The sequence below is a fragment of the Rasamsonia byssochlamydoides genome (assembly GCF_041956645.1).
Source record: "Rasamsonia byssochlamydoides strain NRRL 3658 unplaced genomic scaffold VTN77scaffold_3, whole genome shotgun sequence".
Classification (NCBI taxonomy): Eukaryota; Fungi; Ascomycota; class Eurotiomycetes; order Eurotiales; family Trichocomaceae; genus Rasamsonia; species Rasamsonia byssochlamydoides.
In genome coordinates this window covers 29,851-50,520 of record NW_027192386.1, presented here as the reverse complement: position 1 = coordinate 50,520, position 20,670 = coordinate 29,851, and the positions used below count along the sequence as shown (strand labels likewise).

The window sequence follows — 20,670 nt, the reverse complement described above, 5'->3', positions numbered from 1 at the left end:
AAGACGGAACCCCGTTCATGGTCTGGGCCAACCAATATGCTTATCCAATCTCGACATCTCGTGTCGTCCAAACCGCCCAGGCGTTCTTGCAGGGCTATCTTTACACCTTTGCCGGAACATATGGGACTGTCGTGAGCATCAACTCGACGGGCTCACCGGATGCGCTTGGTCGATCGCTTGGCCCGTCGGACCTCTGCCCGGCTTTTACGAACAATCCTGGAAATAACGTCACAGACTGTAAGGCATGAACATCCGCCTTGTATATATCGAGTTCTAACTATTATAGGGGATAATGTCTGGGTTCCTGCTGCCCTCAAACGGATCAACAGCATGATAAAGGGAAATTTCACTTTCACTGAAAGTGATATTCTCTTCTTCCCATACCTGTGCGCCTATGAGAGTCAGATCAAGGGCGTCCTCAGTCCATGGTGCAACGTGTTCACGGAGGACGAGCTCCGAGCGTACGAATACTCGCAAGACCTGAGCTATTTCTATGGCGTTGGACCAGGATCCTCCGGGCCAGCAAAGACAGTATTCCTCCCCTTCCTTGATGGGCTCATGTCTCTATTGATGGACGGACCCGGACAGCAAGGAAAAGGACTGAATGGAACCACCTTCACCGTTCCGAAGCTGATCATGTCTTTCTTGAACGACAATCAAATCGCTGAGATGACGGCCGCGATGGGGATTTTTGACGCTGAAGGCGAGTTGCCTACTGATCATATTCCTGATAATTACCTCTACAACGTGGCCAATTTCATCACGATGAGAGGCACTGTTGCTTTTGAAGTGCTGAACTGTACAATAACCTCTTACCCAAAAACAAACCAAAACCAAAAGTACATCCGCATCCTACTCAACGACGCGGTCTACCAGATTCCGAACTGCGACGACGGACCCGGAAAGAGCTGCTTGCTGAGTCAATATGCGTCTTTTATTTACGAGAGGAATGTTGCTGCGGGGGAGTTTAAGACGTGCTGCAATGTGACGACGCCGAATGCGCCGACGAATATCAATGGGGCGGGATTCTTTACTGATTTGACGTTGGAATATTTGACCTTTGTGAGTCCTTTCTAGGTAGGTAGACAAGTCGAATGGTAGGGCATGTTAACATAGAATCTACTGTAAATAATCATCACTATATTATAAAAAAACTTAGCTTCTGTTTTTTATACCATGATATAGCTATAAAAAGCAACATACATAAGACACCACACCAAATTCATAAATCTTCTTAGCCCCTATTAGCAGGAGATATAAAATGGCAAGGGGGTTATATCTATTATTAGTAAGAAATTATATATTAGGCCCTGTATAGATAAATAAGAAGCCTTACAGATCTCGCTCCACTCAACTGAGAAGATACTTAGTCTATGCCAGGGACTGTTTGCCCCTGGGGCATACCTATAGTAGATATGATTTTTATTATCTACTTTCCAGGCGGGCTCCCTACCTATATTCCTTGCTGACATAGTTCTTGCTATATTCCTGACTAATATTGGTCTCCCTCACTGATACATATCCCTTGCTAATAGCTTAATATATAATTAATGGAGGTAACCCCTTTGCTATTTCATATACTTACCTTCGGGTGACACTGCTGCATCATCTGAATACCAAGCCCCTAAAAGTAAGGAGAGAAGAGTAGGGATATACACACAATAGAGCTGGTAACTAACCTCCGCCCAAATAACAGACCCTTTGGGAACATCATCCAGTCCAGGTTCATGATCTAAGACTTCGCCATCGCGAAGCCAGATGGTCGTATCTGCCGTTGGCGGCTCGATTTCTCCCGTTTCGTGCAGTTGTTGAGCTTCAAGATGTTGACTTTTTGGAACTGCCAGTAGTCTTCTGAGAGTAAGGCTTTGAGCTTCTCAATCCTTGACTTTCGATCGATAACCAAGGGTATTGGACAGGTGTAAGGGCGTGCTGCTTGCCATGTCGAAGTTAAACGACAAGCCCTGGGGATCAAGCCAATATGTTCAGACAAGAAAGGTGATCAACAAGTATCATTAAGAGCTAAGGCGATCTCAGTGAATCCAAGTGGGGTAGGAAGGAGGCTAAGGTAGTCGGTGACGGGTGCCGTCGCCAAACCTAGGTATGTCCCACGCTATGATGACTAATCAACCCCCGTGACAGGAGGTAAGGACCCACACACCACACCCAAAATCTCAAGCTAACCTACTCGGTAACTTCAATTTTCTTTTGATCTTTCTTTCTTTCTTTCTTCGACAACACCGTCACAGAACACAACGTTCGATAGGAAAAATAATGATGGTCACTGACAGTACCAGCACCCCTTGTTGATTAATTGATCTCGACAACAACAGCAGAGCAGAGTAGGAGTGCCCTCGAAACTAGATGGATGGATGGATGCATGCCTTCCTTGCGCTCCTGCTCTGCTCTGCTACAGTTTATACTAGAGGTGAGTCTTTTCTTCTTTTCTTTCCACCTTCAGAAAGGATTCGAAGAACCCAAAAAAGCACTCAATTCATCCGTCCCTTACGCCACCAATGCCTGCCGTTTGGTATGGATACACACCACACTACTACCATGATGAGAACATTCTCCAAGAACCGGAATTTAAAAATAGGAAGAGCCGGAAGAGGCATGACAGGACCGCCGTCCTTGTCGTCGGTGCTTAGAATGGTTCTGCTGATGTGAAGTGTGGAGCGTCTATCCTGCATCTATCCTTCACTTTTCATTGCTCATTGAATCTTTGAATCCTTTTGCGTTGCGTTGCCTTCCTTCCCAGACTCTTTGGCAGCTTTACAGCTTCATGGCTTGGTGTTATTTTGAGAAATGATGCGCTGACGCCTGTGGGATTGTTTATAGAATAAGAATACCTAGGGACCGTACCGTTCTGTCCTTTTTCCAGGAAGGACACTCCGTTTCATTCTATCCTTCGCATCGATTTATTTCTCTTCCCTCTCGTCCCTCCCTCGTACCATTACCCTTACCATAGCCTTAGCATAGCATATCATATACGACAGCAAGCAAGCAAGCGATGCTCGAGTGAGAGACAGAATATAGATTGTAAATGGTTGTATTTGATTTGATATGAGTTGAATTGATTGATCGACTGATCGCTAATATTGCGAATATCGGGACAAAAAAGAAAGAAAGAGATTGATTCGTCGTGCAAACATCTTTTGGTCATCCATATATACGTACAGTACAGTGAAATTATTTCCCATAGATCTAACCCTGACCGAGTATCTAAAATATGAAAAGAAAACAAAACTTTTTTGTTTCCAATTGCAGAAAGATAACAAAATGTTCAGTATCATGCAGTCCACTCCAGCAGATAACGTAAGTAATGAAATGAATAACGCCATAGGAATGCGCCTCGCTTTTCTGGCGTCCCGCCAAATAAGTCTTAAGCAACAGTGATATACCGCCTCTTCGTCCCCGACGAGTTCTTGGCCAGCTGCTGCTCCTCCCACGTGTCGACATCGACATAGTCCTTGCTGCTGTTCTCGCGCACCTGAGTGCCGATGTACTGCAGTGCGGCGAGGTTGAAGCCCATCTCGTCCTTCTGCTTCGCCAGCACGCGCCGCAGCGTCGTCCGGATGCGGTCCAGCATCGGCCGCATCATCTTGCTGGCCACGATCTGGCGGTGGTGCGTCTTGAGCATGAAGAAGAGCACGCGACACGTCAGCGGGATCTCCCACTGCCTGCTGGCCCAGATGTCGAGGAAGGTGAACAGCGCTGGCAGCTTGGAGAAGGGCAGCACCAGCAGCGCGTCCTGCAGCGACGCCGCGGGGATCTTCTGCACCACGTTCAGCACGTGGCGCTCCGCGGAGATGTTGCCCAGCGCGACATAAAGCGCGTTTCGAGCCGGCGGTGCCGCGTTGGGCTGTCGGGCTTTGAGCTCCTTCCATTCTCGCATACGCTGCAGATCTTCCATGCCGAGGTCCAGCGCTTCCATGATCTTCTCACCTGCCATGAGTGTGGTGATGGTCTGTTTCCCGGCGTCGACCGCCTCGGCCTTCTCGCCGCCTTCTTGCTCCTCCTGCTCGAGCGAGGTCGTCAGCGTATTCTCGTAGAGCTCTTCGAGCTCCTTCTCGCGCTCTTCTTCCAGGAAGAGCTGCTCGTCCGTCTGTCGCCATATCCGGATGCTCTTGTCGTGGCTGGCGCTGACGAGGAATTCACCCGAATGGCTCATGGCGAGAGCCCAGATCTCGCCGTGATGGCCTTCCAGCTTCTGGATCTGCTCGAATTTGTCACCGTCCCAGTACTTGATGACGCGGTCCTTGCTGGCACTGAAGAAATGGTGCCCGTTGCCCTCGCTGTTCGTGGGAACGAATGCTACCGCCATGATGCTGTCCTGGTGCGCAAAGAACGACTTGTGACAGTCTCCGAAGTCCAACCCCCAGAGACGAACGTTCTTGTCGGCCGAACAAGTGACGATCAATTTGCTGTCATAAGAGATGTCCATGTTCAAGACAGGGAGTTTGTGGCCATAAAGGTTGAGGAAGAGTTTCAGGGTGTCGGTGAAGAAAACCTTGACCGTATTGTCCAACAACGCTACCGCAAGGAGACGAGCGTCGGGAGAGAAACGGAGACTGAGGATGTCATCTGCGACTTTCAGGGTACGGGTGTGCACGAGTTTGAGTCGCGGAGTCGTCCGCTTCGTTCCTGGAATCTCCTCCTGCACGACTTGGAAGTTCCAGAATTTGGCGGTCTTGTCTGCACTTCCAGTCACCATGGACTTGCCATCCGGATGAACATGCAGACTCCACACCGGTCCATCGTGCGCCTTGATGGTATCCAGAAGAGTCGACGATGCAATGTCGAAGACCTCCAGCTCGCCGTTCTTGTTGCCCACTACGACAATCTTGTCGCCCGGAAGGAATGACGAGCACAGAGCGTAGCCGCACTCCAGCGTCCGCAGACAGTTCTGTGTCCGCACATTCCAGATCTTCAGACTGCCATGGGATGCCGAGGCCAACATTCGGTCGTCCGAGCTCAAAGCCAGAGATCGCACATCCGTTCGATGACCAGGGATATCCACCGCCAAAACCCTGTTGTACTCTGCTTCCTCACTGTCTTTGGATTTCTTCTTGCCCGCCGTCACAACACTGAAGGTTTCGATTTCGTTGTTGGTCGTTGCTGCCAGGAGATGGAGGTTGCCGCTTGACTTCGTAGTCATCCAAGCGAACGACCGCACCTTGCCTCCTGTTCGTACGATGACATGTGGTACGAAGACTTCCGTAATCGGTGCCGACGACGCATCCTCCGGCTTTTCACCATCGGCTTGGCCTGCGGCGTTCTCCTCGTTTGCAGCGCGTTCGGCCTCTTTCTCCTTCCTTCGCTTCCGTTTCCTTGCTAAGCTCTTCTGGACTTCTGTTGCCGACCGTATCCTCCAGATCTCGACGGCCTTTTCGGAGCCGTGAAAGCCAATGTAGTCTGCGCGCGGATGGAAGCTAATGCCAATAGTGCGGTCTTTGTTGTGACGATAAAATGTTCCCCGTTCAATCAGAATCATCTTGTTTTCTGAACCAGCCTTTTCTTTGGCCACCTCTTGCATTGCGTTTTCGTCGATTGCCCACACTTTCAGCTCGCCATCATTCCCTGCCGTGATGCAGCCGCTCTGATCGGGCGCTAGCCCTAGGCTCCAGCATTCGCCATTGCTCTGCGCAACATGTGTCTCGATACAATGCTGAGATGCGAGGTCCCAGATCTTGATCAAAGCGTCCTTCCCTGTAGATAGTAGGAATCCCCCGCTCTCCGTCTCACCAACTCCGTTCGGAATGCCATCCACGTCGCCGGAAGGTGGTGACAGGAAATGTAGCGACGTAATCTGATCAGTATGCCCGCGAAGCTTGAAGAGTCCCACTTCGGCAATCAAGTCCCACACAATGATGTCTGTGTCTTTCGAACCGCTGGCAAGACGGACGCCGGAGTTGTCGAAGGCGAGCTGGGTAATGGCGGTCTTGTGGCCATTGAAGGAGACAACGACCGTCGCTATTCTCGAGTCCCACAGACGGATGCTGCCGTCCTCATAACTAGAACGAGAAATCGTCTGTCAGCTTGCGCATGCAGGCTCTCTACTCTGCTAGAGGGGTAGAGACCTACCCAACCGCGAAGACATCCTCGTCCGCTTTACTCTGCGCAATGGCGGTGACTTGAGCTTTGCAGTCATTATCCCGCCACCGGCTCAGCAGCTCTCCCTTTTTCACATCCCAGCAGAGCACTTCCTCGTTGGCACCGACGATGGCCCGCCCTGCGCCTGTGCGCCGCGCGGTCCCAGAGACATCTTCGTCTCTGATCCAGATCGCATTCGACGCGGCGGAGGCGACGAGGCCAAAAGTCTTGGAATGCTCGAATTTTCTGCGATTGTCAGCTGGATTGCGACGCGAGCAATGGGCGATTTACTTACAGATAGGACTTGACCATTTTGCGCGCTGCGTACAAAAATTTGGATCTCCGTTGCTCGTATCGATAAAATAATTCTACGGGCGGCGACAGCGACAGGGTAGGCAAAGGCGGTGAGCATGCCCACAACTCCAACTAAGCTGGCTGACTTGGACACTGCGGGCGGCATGACGATCACCTCCACGCCCAGCATCACCTCGATTGACCCCTAACCACCGCCTTTCTTTCTGTATCAACCGTGAGGAGTGGACTGCCATGCCCACTGGCCCTTCGCCATGCTTCTTCTAGACTACCAGAACGTGCTTATCCAATCCCTCCTCACGGAGCGGTTCGCAGAGTACGGCCCCGCAAGGCATGTGTATAGCGAGAGGCAGCAGCTAATATCGCTTGCAGAGGAGCAACCCCCGTCTCAATCGATCAGGTCGTGTCCGACTTCGATGGCGTGACATTCCATTTGTCTACCCCCGAATCGAAAACCAAAATCCTCATTTCCATTGCCCTGAAGTGCTTCAAAGAGTTGGTGCAGTACGGTGCCCAGGCGGTGCTGGAACGGGAATATGGCCCTTACATCGTCTCGCCTGAACCGGGGTATGACTTCTCCGTCCTGATCGATCTCGAGAATCTGCCACCCGATGCCGAAGGGAAAGAGGACCTGATCCGGCGGCTGTCACTGATGAAGCGCAATGTGATGGCGGCGCCGTTCGAACGTGCCTTTGACGAGTTTGCCAAGTTGTCCGAAGAGGCGTCGAGATATACTACGGAATCCGCTCCGCAGGGCGTCAAGGAAGGAGGAGAGGTGATGGCGATTCATTACCGCGAGGAGGAAGCCATCTATATCAAGGCTAGTCATGATCGCGTGACGGTGATCTTCAGCACCATCTTCCGCGAAGAAACGGATCGGATTTTTGGCAAGGTGTTTTTGCAGGTAAGTCGTGCATTAGTTGATTCATATCGGATGAAGTTTCTGATCGTTGGCCAGGAATTCGTCGACGCCCGGAGACGTGTCCACACCTTGCAGAACGCTCCTCAGGTCCTCTTCCGCAGTGATCCTCCCCTGGAATTGGAGGGAATCCCGGGACTGAAGAACTCGAGCAATGGGGAGATCAGCTACATCACATTTGGTATATTCCCTTCTTTCCTCATGTTGTGGTAGAAGCACAGCTGACGGATATAGTCCTCTTCCCACGTCACTTGACTCCGCAACGCCGTTACGAGAACATTTCTCACATCCAAACCTTCCGCGACTATTTCCACTACCACATTAAAGCTTCGAAGGTAGATTCCAGATCTATATCACTAGTCGACCAGGTTGCTCACTTCATGCACAGGCCTACATTCACACCCGGATGCGAAAGCGAACCGCAGACTTCCTGCAAGGTAAATCCCGTCATCTGTGTGGTCGATTTGACTCGTGCTAACTTGTCTAGTTCTCAACCGCGCACGGCCCGAGAACGAAGAGCGGGAGAGAAAGACGGCCAGTGGACGTACCTTCCGGGTCCAGGGATAGACTTGAGATCAACAGAATGCTGTTGTGCTTTGTCTGGAGGTTGAAGATTGCGTGCGGGCTGGGTTCCTGGCATTGAAGCAGAGAATTTTCTACAGACTCTGTTTGGTACCTCCGTATATTTTTCATCTTTAGAACGTACTTAGCATGGAAATAAATACCAACACGTCTAGCTTGACGCTTGTCTTCTGTCTTTGTTAGCTGATAACCTGGCTTTCTTTATATCTTTAGCAGTTGACGAGAGCTGACGAAGCGGGCTTTTATATGCTTTTCCATGGAGTGGACTCCTTTCTATTCCTGAGGATATTTGGTGGAAGATTTAGAGTGTATAGTATATACTATTTGACAATACTAAATATTCTACACGATTATATATAATGGAATATATTGCGTTGCGTCACAGCTCATGCGTCCTTCAAGTTCCCTTAACATCTAAAACTATTAATTATCGGTGCGGCTTATTATATTGTACTCTTTAATAGTTCATTTCATACCTAGATTCAGACTGCCTTAACTGCATCACCTCCGTCAGTTCGAAATCGCCATAACTTATGTGTCAACCAGACGAAATCCACTAGCTAAAGGGTGATTTTCATGGCATCTCTTTTTTGGCTGAGTGGAAGATTTCTGACATTACGTACGTATGTACATACATATGTAGGTGTGTACTAAGGATCCATCTCATACTCTCCTCTCGTTTTACCTCCTCAATGCTGAGGTAGGCTGAAGTAAAGCTCCAACACCACCCATCCCGAGAGACTGGGCCGCATGGCTGCAGCCTGAAGGTGAGTTGATGGTGGCGGGGTATATACATAATGTAGCGTCCATAGCCTCTCAGTTACTCACTGCATCTACTTACTTACTTACTTACAGTCTGCAGAAAAGGCCGTGCTTATTGACATGTTTCGTGTGGGGGTTATATAGGTTATGTAGGGTAGGTAGGGATTATGATTGTGCGGAGGGCAATGCCAACATTGCTGAATACATTTACTACATATAGGTAGGGTTGTGAGAATGGGATGCTCTCATGTCATGCATATGACGTGATAGACGCCATAATCGACCGCGGGACTTGTCCACATGCTCGATTCCAATTTCTCATCGAGTTTGAATGAATGAATGAATGAATTCACGAATAAATCTGTGTCATGACAACGGGAGCAGACCAACACATGAGAGGGAGAGAGGGGGGGGAGAGAGAGAACGAGAACCTTGTGGCCTGCTGTCTGCTGAGAGGAGGAGGCATTCATTCATTCGAACGTCCGTTCATCTTTCTATTAGCCGGCCTTTTATCACGATATGCATGTGCTAACTTCCAAGGTAGGCAGTCTACCATTTGTACACACATGAACAGGTGCCAAAACCTTCCGAGTTTGCCCTATCATCTAATCATATTATTTGCTTCTCGCCCCATTCCGGACATCCCTGACGTCTATTTTTCTGAACAACCAGAGATATTACTTGACGAATCCTTTGGTCTCGTATCCTTTCCACCTGCTTCAATATGTGCTGTAGTCAAGTTGAGTCTCGCAGAGTACCTGTTTTCTTTCACAGTATCGATCATCAGAAATACAGCAACGCGGCATTAACTTCCCTCACATCCCATCATCCATCAAGCTTCCTTCATTTCTGCATCGCGGGAGAGGTTGACCCGACTGTTACGTCTTTTTCACTGCAGATCGTAAGTTGATTCTGACTGACCGCTCCTGGAGTTGACACTCCGTACAGAAATAGATTTATGTATTCATCAAGAGATAAGTAGCTATAATATAGGTACAATACGACATCAAGCGTCGTCAGAAGATGCTGACTAGGTAAACTACTGTAGGTTACTAGCTGACATGCTGGCTGGGTTAGCTACGCGGCAAAAAAAAAATGGCATAAAAAATCAAAATTGGAGCTGTCCTTCTTTACGATACGAGGATTTCCCACAACTGCTTGTCAAGGAGCATCAATGGCTACCTAGCCAGACAACATCGCGCTTTTGCGTTTGTGGCGCACCTCCTATAGCTATGAACGTACGTATGTATGTACGTACACAGATGGCATAATGCTGACCTCCCTCCTAAATCTCCCAGATATCCATGTAGGGATGGTTTTTTTGTCGGGTAGGTAGGGTGAGGTAGGGAGGTAATATAATATAATATCAATATCAACAATAATAACATTTCCTCGACTATAAATATTATCACGCGGGAAGGCTCCATGGTTGGAATATTCATCGATGACCTACCTATGTACCTACTAAGGTAGGTACTTTACAGTAAATGGGCCTTATTTAATATATCCTCTCGTATCTATCTTATTTATTTGTGGCCATTTCCCAGCTGAGATCTATCCATAATTGGGGCTGAGTTGAAGCTTCCGAGAAGCTGTCTTCATCTATCTAATCTATCTCTTTTCCCGCGCGTTGATCGTGATATAAGAGTATTTTTTTCTGTGTTGCTCTTGAAGTGTTGTCATATAATAACTTAATTGGTTTTCTTTCTTCCCCCCCCCCCCCCCCCCCCCTCTTTTTTTTTTAAAAAAAAATATTATTGACTACCTGATTGAGGTGAAGTATAACTTCCACTAATCCTTTGAAAGGGAAAGGGCTTCTTCAAGAAATAAGACGACGACGACGACGAAGAAGAAGAAGCAAGTCAATACGACGATCTTGTTTGCACAAGAAGAAACTGCAACTCACCATGACCGACCAAATCAGCAAGCTACCCTTAGAGATCATCCTGATGATCCTCTCCCACCTCCCGATCCCATCCCTGATATCCTTCGGCACGACTTCGCGGGCCAACTATTCTTACCACATCCTCTGCATGAGACGCCTACACTTGGCCGTCTTACAGAAGCGGATCCATGCCACGACTACATTTTCGGATCGCGACGCGCCTGATAGCCGCTTTTGGCGGAAAAAAGAAGAGCGCCCCGATGATGGGTTGGGTCATCGCATTCCTATCGTGCTTCCGCATAGCTGCTCGCGCGGAAAGGATGGCGTCGGTTGCAAGTCTCCATCTCCATCATTGTCATTACGAGGAGGGCAGGCCTCGCTGGACTGGAGGAGACGGAGTAGCCGTACCAGCAGTAACAGCACCAGCGACGAACCCCCCCACGCTCCGCAAATCAAATGATACGTGCACAAAATGAGATCTTTGCCAAGATCGTGAGTCGGTATGGCCGGTCCCTGGTAGACCTAGAGTTCCTTGCCTACGATCTCAACAGCCAGGGCGCCATCGCGCTAGGCGCCAGCTGTGGACTGAAGCTGCGCCATCTCGCGCTGCGGTTTGAACACCCTCATATCTGTGATAATAACAGCATGCTGGGTCGGAACTACTGGCTCCATCCTCCCCCCGGCAGCACGGCGTGGAACGCCCTGATCGGAGTCGGAGTCGGCGAGAATAATATCGGGCTCAGCACTCAGGAGAGCCTGGTGCTGGAACGCGCTGGTATCACGCCGTGGCAGTTGCAGATGCTGGTGAAGAGGAACCCGAAGCTCAGAGAGCTCCGACTGCGGACTTGCGCGGCTGTCCAGCCGGAGTTTGTGAACTGGCTGGGTGGAATTGAGGTGGATCAGGACGAGTCCAGGAAAGAAGGCGATTCTGCGCCTGAAGCGTCGATTGAAGTTCTGTGGTCAGAAAACTGTGACGGGATCTCTTCAGAGGTGGACTTGAGTAATATTAAAGACGGTAACGAAATCCAAGATGCTGGTCTGGAGTGGATTCGAGATCTGAAAGGGCTCAAGGTAAGCATGCTGCAAGAAAAAAAAAAGGAATAATTCTAATGAAGAGTTTAGTCTCTTTCTCTCCGCCATTGTCCCAATATCAATCCTGAACTGGTTGAAAGGGCGAATAAGACCGTCTGGCACATCCCTGAGGTATTCTTGTCATATCCTCCTGCAGTTGATCGTCATGGAAGTCCCATCGAGATTGATCCAGATTATATATGAGAGCTACAAATGAAAGACTGCGGAATTAGCACGATCATTGTACTATAGACACATGATGATTGTTAGAGTATGGAAGTGCTTACTGAGAACCTTTCTAATTTTCTTCTTGTCTTCCTCTATAATAACAGATTTGCACTTCAATGTCTTACCGTCAATTGAGTTCTTCACCTATTAAGGCACTGTACCTGTCAGTGACAAAGTCAGACCGTTAACTTCAGGCATCACTCTGTACTGGCCATGAGAGATCTCCTTATGCTGAAGGTTGAGCTTGAAAACAAACACTTATGTGAGGTGTCTGTTAGTAGCATTCACCGCCATAGATGTCTATGTGAATGTCATAACATAGTGAAAGGGGAGAATATCAACTGTATAGTCGGTCTTTCATCCTAGGTAGGTAGGTTAGGGAATTGCCTAGGTAGGTATACGGAAGAGAAGTGCTGTGGGCTGAACAGGCAAAGCACAGGACAGGCGCTCCAAGTGTTAGTCAGTGAATATCTGATGAGAGGAAGAGGCGACCATTGTTTACTGCTCTCCTCTCATCTCATCATTTGTGCTGTAGCCTGGCTTTCCCCTACCTCACATCGCACAAACTTCACACATCTCCATCTCTTCCTCCATACTTGCATCAGTCGAAGCGCAGTTTCACGCATCTTGACATTCTTCAACACGCAACCATGCCATGGAGCCCTTTCAACTCTCGGCTGCCATGGTGGCGCGCCGAGAAACCAGTGCCTGCACGAGAGAACCACCAGAGTGACCAGACCACGAGTGAAGTTCCAAAACCTGGTCTCGTGGGCTACCTCCAAGAGCTCTCGAGTCAAAACTCTCCGGTCTCTCAGGACCCTGACATCGCTCAGAATCTTCCACGGCTTTTCTCAGGTCTGAACATTCAGGACGCGAACCAGAAGCCGCGACGCCCTAAAAACCCTCGAGCAGTAGTTGATCAGCTGCAATTAATGGCATACCAGAATACAGGAGCAGCAGCTGCTGCTGCTGCCGTGGCGCGTGAGCCAGCTCTCCGATCTGCCAACATGCGCGGTGCTCAGACGCCCTACACTATCAGCTCTGGGGAATGGTGTCCTACTTGGAATCCGGCAAATGACCATCTCTACCTTCACCACGTTCCCGAGAAGCAGATGAAAGCAAGATGGGAGAGTGTTCTGTCTGTCGCGTCGATCGTCTATGCTGTTGCCAAGGTGTTCCTCACCATCTGCCAGAACTTTGGAGTCGAGGTGCGTCGAGTTGATCCTTCTATCACAAGCGGCGGAACTCCTACTGACGCGATTTAGCTTGACAACTCTCCTACGGGCATCTTGTTCCATATCGAGCAGGTGGAAGCGGAAATGGGCTCTGACACCATCGTCACCTTGATCCTCGCAATCGAGGACCTCTACTATGTCTTGTACGCGAGGCTGGTCATTGAGATCGGCAACGTCCAGCTTTGCTCCTCTTTCAACTTGGACATTCGTCGCTTGTCTGGCAAGGACATCATCGTTCTTCCTGAGCCCAGCCATCTGCTCGCAATCCTGAACATCTGCAAAGGCGTCCTGGACGCTCGCCAGGTCTGCCAGGTCCTCAACGAGGAGATCATCGAGCAGCATCAGGAAGAATTCGTCCAACAAGCCATCAAGAAATACCGCGACATGGGCCGCCAGCCTGACGATGTGCTCGGCTACCGTCGTCACGTCCGCAAACTCATCAACGACCCGGATTCTGGATTTTCCCAGGAGTGGCGCGGCCTCAACCCTGTGTATCAGATGGCACCGAAAGAAATCCTCGCGATTCTCTCTGAGAAGTACCTGTCAGTGACTCCTCGAGAGAAGCCTGCCGGTAACGTCGTGAGCTTGGATCTTCCATTCATCGACCCCAACACTGTTGATCCGGGCATCTGGGAACAGAAGATCATCCGCGCCCACCGTCAGGCGACTCTGGCCATCCTGGAGGGCAAGAGTGTCGGGGAGGTCCGCCGCGAGGACGACAGAGGGTGCAACCTGATGGACTACGTCAAGGAGAAGAAGTGTGTATGCTTTAGTTTCTGCTCTTGTGCTCGAGAATGCACCAAGGACGCGGAGCGTCTCTGCCCCTGTGCGGAGCGCATGATGCGTGGTCTCTTGGTCGAACAGTCTGGTCAAACCTTCGCCGAGCGGTGCAGGATGTTGGCTGAAGTGGTCTTCGAAGGGCTTTCGGCCGTCAAACGGGAGGCTTCGGAAGATGAGATGGCGAGCGAACTCACCCTTGGCCTCGAGCTCTTCAAAAAGGAGGTCCTCAAGCACCGCCAGGCGAAGAATGAAACTAGAAACTAGAAACTGATGGAGTTGAGATGCTTGCATGGTTGACTGACTACGGGGAGGCTAAGCATGCAGCATCGAATCAGGGGGTGGCTCTGGAATTCTCTTCTTTTTCCATTTTCATCTTCTCTGTTATGAGATATGAATGGTGATGATGGCACAGCAGACTAATGTTTAGTGTTATTAATAGTTCACCGGATGAAGTCGTTAGTTCCTGAATTAGCTGCTTGTCACGTTGTCGAGTTCAACTTTTGCTCTGGAATGAAGTACAGTGCCTGTGGGCAGTCCAACTGTAAAAACGCCTTCGTAAGATTGCTAGCTCGCAACAGCTGCGAACTGTAAGCCAGATCTGACTCGATAACAGAGTTTGAGGGGGCAATTATGCCATCGCCTGCCATGCCTCGCAGCCGTCGCCGCTGAGTGGTCGATCGCCGCCACCGGCGCATCACCGCCGACGCTTAGTGATTTTAGCTGTTATCAATGACACAACTGACGCTACGATCCAGTGGGGAGCAAACGTATTGTCTGCGCGACAACATCGTCACTTCCATTTTATCTTCCTTGATTTCTCATCGCAGCATGCAATGATCATCCGCGGTTTTGTGCGCCTAGGGTGCACATCTGAGCGGGCATGATCACCACGTCTCTGTCCTCCCTGGCTACGAATACGATACCATCATCGACGAACGCTGCTCGTCAGTGGCGGCCGCTGTGGATCTCGAGTCCCCTGGTGACCTCAACATCACGCTCGACGCAACGGCGCCGCTATCACGTCGCCGTCCCTTCGTACGGAACGATCACGCCCACTCCTGAGAACCTGAATCTATGGATCTCGAAATCTCCTTTCCGCTTCGAGACCGGCTACGCCTTCAGGCCGAAACGGCAGTCGCGGCCCTTCCCTCCTCCCTTCCTGTCCCCGCCGTCATCGTCCTTCTCCGAACCCTTGACGACTCATTCCCAGAGCCAGGATCGGAGGCCATACGTCGGGGGTGAGCTCATCCGCGGCTTGACCAACGGTGATGATGCCATCCTGGCTGCAGAGAACTTTATCGGTGTGAACGATGGGGTAGGCGCCTGGGCGACGAAGCCCCAGGGTCATGCGGCGTAAGGCTTCACAAGTTGATATTGCGTGCAGGCAGCTTACCGATAGAGATGACAGTTTGTGGTCGAGGCTGATCCTGCACTTTTGGGCGCTCGAGTGTGAACGGAACGTCAACTGCACCTCCGAGCCCGACGTCGTGACCTTCCTACAACGCGCATACGAGGAGACCGTGAAGGCGACCAAGCAGTGGCTCGGAACTACCACGTCGGTGACTGCCCTCCTCCATTACCACATCCAGGAAGATGGAGCACGGCCCTTGTTGTATGTGACGAATGTCGGGGATTGCCAGGTTCTTGTCATCCGCCCCAGTGAGAAGAAAGTTCTCTTCAAAACGCGCGAACAATGGCATTGGTTTGACTGTCCCCTTCAGATGGGAACGAACAGCAATGATCAGCCGCGGAACGATGCGGTTCTTTCAAAGGTAGAACTGGAAGAGAATGACGTTGTCGTGGCAGTCTCCGACGGCGTTATCGACAATCTCTGGGAACAGGAAGTCTTGAACGTGGTCCTTGAAAGCATACAGAAGTGGGAAGCAGGAGAAGGAGGCGAGGCGGACGGGGAGCGGATCGCAGGGGCTGGAGGAGGCATGGTCTTCGCGGCGAGGCAGCTCCTAAATGCCGCTTTGACCATTGCGCAGGATCCGTTTGCAGAAAGCCCCTACATGGAGAAGGCCATTGATGAAGGTCTTACCGTCGAAGGAGGTATGTGAGATGTTTTACTGCGTGTTCACTTGGCTTACTGTTGGCAGGCAAAATGGATGATATCAGTGTAGTCATTGGACTGTGCAAGAAGAGAAAAACCTAATTATCGAGATCGCTGGCCTTTCTATTCTTAGAGAATGCACGTCCGGAGGGATTGTGCATAGAATCGTACGTCACGGGTTATGATCGATGTGACTGGCGACTCGGATTGGCATTTTTTTTTCACGTGAAACTTTGCGGGATACTCTATGTCAGATTTACCGATCTTACTCCAACTTCCCCAGAGTCCAGGAAGTTAGGCCTATATGATGTCGATGATACCATAACTGGTGCCGACTTGATCGGTCGACTTGAATCGGCGTCACATCGAGATGATCCAACGCCCAATAGTGGGCGAATACCTATAATGGCATTGAAAAGTATTCCTGTATTGTATAGTCGTGAGGACACAGGTCAGTAGACCTATCAGCAGTCACCCGTACGGAATACGCACGTATATACGTCGCCTCTAATAGTAATAGTAAGTCGAGAGACTTCTCGAGACACTGAAGTAGTATGTGTATAGGAACTAATACGATATCAACATAGTTCGGAACTAAATTGCCATTTGCATTCATATTTCAGAAATGCAAACGAAAACTAGTTGGGATCTCATTATTTAGCGAATTATCATCATATCCATCTGTAGATGCGCTGCGCTGCGCCCTTATCGTTATCAGGACGCTCACATGCCGCCGTGCACGGACCACATCTAAACCATCCGCCGAAAAAAAGTTTCTAGACAAACTCCAAAGCCTGCAGCGGACTTGAATCTAGAATATCACTCGACATCCTCTTCTGAGAAAGTTCCTTCCTAATATTTTCCTGAATAGAGGACCTTTCTCTCAACCGTCACAATGAGGGCGAAGCGGTCAAAGAAGTACCGCAAGCTCATGCACCAGTATGAGCTCACCTTCGGCTTCCGCGAGCCGTACCAAGTGCTGGGTACGTTGCTTTTCCAGCGCAATTCTTGTATACAGTTGACATGCGGCTGACTGTATCATGGCGGATAGTGGATTCTAATTTTCTCCGTGCCATACATCAATTCAAGATGGAGTTGATTCCCTCGCTGGAACGGACGCTGCAGGGGAAAGTCAAACCACGTACGTAACCAGCATTCTGCTAAAGAACTGCGTCAGGTTCGATATGCTAAATTTTTGTTGTATAGTTTTATCAAAATGCTCCCTCGCAGCGATCATGGCCGGTCAGCCAACAAACCCCAAGACGAACAATCCCATCCGTCCCGAGTACCTCCCTCCACCTACCGTTCTTCCCCTCCGACACTGCTCCCACAATGAGGAAGATACCCCGATCGACGAAGTAGAGTGTCTGTTGTCCCTGTTCTGTCCGAACAAGGAAACGATGCGCAACAAGGAACACTACATCCTCGCGACAGCTGACCCTCCGTCGGCGGAAGCTCTTGCAGCGCAAAACACCGATCCATCGAATCCGAAGAAGCGGAAACGCGCAGAGACCTTGCATGCGGAGCTGAGCCAACGCGCAAGTGCTCTTCGTGCGGGGGCACGCTCGATCCCCGGCGTCCCCATCATCTACGTGAAGCGCTCCGTCATGATCCTGGAGCCGATGAGCACCCCCTCGGAGAAAGTCCGACTGGGCGTGGAAAAGAGCAAATTCAAGACGGGAATTGAAACCGCGTTGTCTGCCGTGGGCGGGAAGAGGAAGCGAGACGAGCAGGACGAGGGACCGCGGCAGCGCGGCCTGAAGAAGGCCAAGGGGCCGAACCCGCTGAGCGTGAAGAAGCCCAAGAAGAGGGAGAAACAGCGGCCGGAGGACCAAGGGAAGAAGAACAAGAAGTCGAGTGAGAGTGGAGATTCCGCTGCCAATGGTGCAGCAGGTTCAGAGGGCGACACGAATGTCACCAAGTCGAAACGGAAGAGGCGGCACAAGCATGCCAAAGCTGGAGGAGATAGTAGTAATAATAATAATAATGCTGAGACAGCCGGGGCAGAGCGTCCTGCGGCTTCTGGGGACGGCGCCGGGGACTGAGCTGCCGAGCTGGACTCGATTGATTCAATTCGATTCGATTCATCTCATCTGGATGGCGTTGTGGTGTTTTCTTTGGGTCATGTTTGATATCCTGGATCAAGCCAGAAAAAAGTGTGTTTTATCAGAGTGGGATTTTTAACCATTGATAGGCTAAAACATGACTGCTCGTGACTGAGCTTACTATTATACAAGATTTTTTTTTGTGTTGTATAGTAATGTACAGTACATATATGCATGTTTTCTTTCCTTCACCTAACACCCTAATCCTTCATATCAAGTCAAATGCCTCCAGAATAACACACATCTCTGTAGTAACGCCATGAGAATGTCGACGACAAGGCCCGTCAGTATCATGGTTCGCAGGCCTGGTCGGTCTGGTCTGGTCTGCTCCGTAATCACATACGAATTGTTCGTTGCGTTCAACGAAAGGAGGGGAGAAGCGTAAGCGTCGTTTCGTCGTATCGAACACTGTCACAACCACAATAGTAGTATATCTCTGGAAAATGCCAGGAGGCCGTCACATATCACAGTATAATTTTCCTCCCAATACCAAATCAAACCGTCCGGAACAATCATCAGATATCTTCCTTCCTTTCCTTCTTCCCTTTCAGGACCTCACACATCACACAGCAGTCTGGAATATAGAAATAGGAATCAGTTCCCAGGCTGCTGCCCCTGCTGCTGCTGCTGCACAGGCAACTCCCCCCGCTCCCTAGCCCTCTCCTCCGCCCAGATCCTCTCAATTCGCTGCCGCTTCTCCCGCGCCTTCTCGCGATTCCGTTTGGCGCGCTCGTAGCGCTCCGCGCCCAGGCAGCGGTTCACTTCGCGCTTGATGTCGTTGCATTGGCCGAGGGCTTTCCAGAGGAAGCCTCGCGCGTGGCATTCGTCGAGGGCGGTCATGATTTCTTCGCAGTCTGTATGAACGTGCAGGTAGAGAATTCGCGGTTAGTGGCGATTCAATTCAATTCAATTCTTTTTTTTCCCCTTAATTATATGAATTAGAAGGGAGAGAGGGAGACGAACTGGCATTTTCGGGGGTGTGGAGATGCGAGTGCATCTTGTTAGTCGGAAAGGTCTGTTCTATGTCTGTCGGAGATGGATGTAGTAGGTAGGTAGGCTGATGCAGGTCCTAGCTAGCCTGGACCGTGGTACACGTCGTGGACTGTCTCGTCGGTGACAAGTGAATCAATTCGTCAAAACAAGCTTGTAGTTGTTTCGGTTCTTTCAGCTAGGATCTCGATATACGGAGTAGGTATGCCGGTATCTTACGATCTCCGCACAGCAGTTAAGTTTAGTCATCATAATCCTCTTATTTTTGGCAGATGCGGCAGGCGGTCGACGAACATGAACCTGAAAAATACCAACCCCACGACTGACTTAACTCCTCCAATCATTCGTTTGTCTGTTTATTCATTGGTTTTTTTTTTAAATCCTTCTTTTCTTGTTTAATTCATTCTTTTCACTTGTTGGTTTGGTTTAGTTTTCAGGATATCCTTATAATAAACAAAACCAACTTTTTTAGAACAATCTATTTTTAATAGCTAACTAGAAAACCTGAAATTTAATAATAGTCTAACCAAAAGACGATGATAAAAAAAAGGGAGAGAAGAAGGATCAGGATTAGCAGACAGGATTCAAGTCAATCTGTATGGGTACTCAGATCGACAGATGAATCTGTTGCTTCTCCTGGGTCTGCAGCTCTGTCTCTTGGTCTCCTTCTTCCCTTATGCACAAATTTGCCGTTGTCGTCAGTATAGCCTCCTCTGACAAAAATTTCTTCAGGTGTTCAGAGACAATCCTGCGGTTCTTGTGAATGAAAACAAATCGCCTTGCTCTGGTGGCTATCTCCTCCTCTGTAGCCCCCTGCATCCAATCGACAAAGGAATTAGCCATCATCGGAGCCTCGTCTGAGTTCGAGCATGGGTAATCCTCAAACTTCTCCCCATTGACAAGTTCCCCAGAGACACAAAACGCAAGGCGCGCTGCTGGGTCATATTCGCGTGCCTTTATTGCCCAGACCTGAGGATGCTTCTCCCCTAGAGGCTTGATCTCAGCTCGAACCATGAAGTCACAGCCTCTTTTGATCTGCTCGTTAAATGACATATGTACACACAGTATGACACGATAGACATTCATTTTGAGAACTTCCATGCCGCCGCTTTTACGCCAACTACCGGGGTATTTTCGGCCAGTAAGAAGTTGCAACTGGGTGGCTAACTCCCTGGTTGATAGACTGGTTGTCTTCTTCGCGGTAGCGCGTACGGACCGAATAGGATTATTGCATTTTGCTGGGACTACAGCGAATTGATATTTGCCCTCTTCGTCGGTATTGATATCTGCAGTCCTCTCCAGGCCTTCTTGCTCTGAAAGCTCCAAGATCTAATGAACATCGCCAGAAGTAACGACGTCTGCAAAGCTCTCCTCCATTGCGTGCTGGTCTGCTTCTGTACTTAGGTCCAAGAAGAGGCTTTGCTTCTTCTCATTTGCCAACTTCTGGACTTCTTGCAGTCCATTGCGGTGCTTGGATAGATCAAGAAGTGCAGAGATCAAGTCGTCCTTCTTGTTGAACGTCTCATCATTGACTTGCATCTCCGTATCATTTGTGATCAAGTCATTTTTCCTTTCAGATGCAATTTCATGATCTGTACAGGATTGAACAGGGCGGTTAACTTCTTGATAGAGCTTTTTTACTCCGGCAACTTGTTCTT

General features: G+C 49.7%; 10 protein-coding genes across 10 annotated transcripts; 7 read left to right on the top strand and 3 right to left on the bottom strand.

Annotated features, from left to right (window-relative positions):
• Positions 1-330: 330 nt before the first annotated feature.
• VTN77DRAFT_4093 (uncharacterized protein) lies at positions 331-1,077 on the top strand (the record flags this gene model as incomplete). The annotated part of the gene is made up of 1 exon (XM_069420114.1): positions 331-1,077. One exon carries the CDS (start codon positions 331-333, stop codon positions 1,075-1,077), a length of 747 nt encoding a protein of 248 aa, XP_069281764.1.
• A 2,302-nt stretch (positions 1,078-3,379) lies between these two features.
• VTN77DRAFT_4092 (uncharacterized protein) lies at positions 3,380-6,402 on the bottom strand (the record flags this gene model as incomplete). The annotated part of the gene is made up of 3 exons (XM_069420113.1): positions 3,380-6,011; positions 6,082-6,336; positions 6,386-6,402. The coding sequence occupies 3 exons, from the start codon at positions 6,400-6,402 to the stop codon at positions 3,380-3,382; spliced, it is 2,904 nt and encodes a 967-aa protein (XP_069281763.1).
• A 254-nt stretch (positions 6,403-6,656) lies between these two features.
• VTN77DRAFT_4091 (uncharacterized protein) lies at positions 6,657-7,888 on the top strand (the record flags this gene model as incomplete). Its single annotated transcript, XM_069420112.1, has 6 exons — positions 6,657-6,718; positions 6,775-7,306; positions 7,361-7,502; positions 7,556-7,656; positions 7,710-7,758; positions 7,809-7,888. The coding sequence occupies 6 exons, from the start codon at positions 6,657-6,659 to the stop codon at positions 7,886-7,888; spliced, it is 966 nt and encodes a 321-aa protein (XP_069281762.1).
• A 2,684-nt stretch (positions 7,889-10,572) lies between these two features.
• On the top strand, positions 10,573-11,825 carry VTN77DRAFT_4090 (uncharacterized protein; the record flags this gene model as incomplete). Its single annotated transcript, XM_069420111.1, has 3 exons — positions 10,573-10,875; positions 10,977-11,621; positions 11,673-11,825. The coding sequence occupies 3 exons, from the start codon at positions 10,573-10,575 to the stop codon at positions 11,823-11,825; spliced, it is 1,101 nt and encodes a 366-aa protein (XP_069281761.1).
• A 674-nt stretch (positions 11,826-12,499) lies between these two features.
• On the top strand, positions 12,500-13,114 carry VTN77DRAFT_4089 (uncharacterized protein; the record flags this gene model as incomplete). Its single annotated transcript, XM_069420109.1, has 1 exon — positions 12,500-13,114. The coding sequence occupies one exon, from the start codon at positions 12,500-12,502 to the stop codon at positions 13,112-13,114; it is 615 nt and encodes a 204-aa protein (XP_069281760.1).
• A 54-nt stretch (positions 13,115-13,168) lies between these two features.
• Positions 13,169-14,128, top strand: VTN77DRAFT_4088 (uncharacterized protein; the record flags this gene model as incomplete). The annotated part of the gene is made up of 1 exon (XM_069420108.1): positions 13,169-14,128. One exon carries the CDS (start codon positions 13,169-13,171, stop codon positions 14,126-14,128), a length of 960 nt encoding a protein of 319 aa, XP_069281759.1.
• A 616-nt stretch (positions 14,129-14,744) lies between these two features.
• VTN77DRAFT_4087 (uncharacterized protein) lies at positions 14,745-16,019 on the top strand (the record flags this gene model as incomplete). Its single annotated transcript, XM_069420107.1, has 3 exons — positions 14,745-15,217; positions 15,273-15,916; positions 15,964-16,019. 3 exons carry the CDS (start codon positions 14,745-14,747, stop codon positions 16,017-16,019), a joined length of 1,173 nt encoding a protein of 390 aa, XP_069281758.1.
• A 793-nt stretch (positions 16,020-16,812) lies between these two features.
• VTN77DRAFT_4086 (uncharacterized protein) lies at positions 16,813-17,962 on the top strand (the record flags this gene model as incomplete). Its single annotated transcript, XM_069420106.1, has 3 exons — positions 16,813-16,900; positions 16,969-17,058; positions 17,124-17,962. 3 exons carry the CDS (start codon positions 16,813-16,815, stop codon positions 17,960-17,962), a joined length of 1,017 nt encoding a protein of 338 aa, XP_069281757.1.
• A 654-nt stretch (positions 17,963-18,616) lies between these two features.
• VTN77DRAFT_4085 (uncharacterized protein) lies at positions 18,617-19,019 on the bottom strand (the record flags this gene model as incomplete). The annotated part of the gene is made up of 2 exons (XM_069420105.1): positions 18,617-18,876; positions 18,986-19,019. 2 exons carry the CDS (start codon positions 19,017-19,019, stop codon positions 18,617-18,619), a joined length of 294 nt encoding a protein of 97 aa, XP_069281756.1.
• A 599-nt stretch (positions 19,020-19,618) lies between these two features.
• On the bottom strand, positions 19,619-20,113 carry VTN77DRAFT_4084 (uncharacterized protein; the record flags this gene model as incomplete). The annotated part of the gene is made up of 1 exon (XM_069420104.1): positions 19,619-20,113. The coding sequence occupies one exon, from the start codon at positions 20,111-20,113 to the stop codon at positions 19,619-19,621; it is 495 nt and encodes a 164-aa protein (XP_069281755.1).
• Between the last annotated feature and the right edge of the window lie 557 nt (positions 20,114-20,670).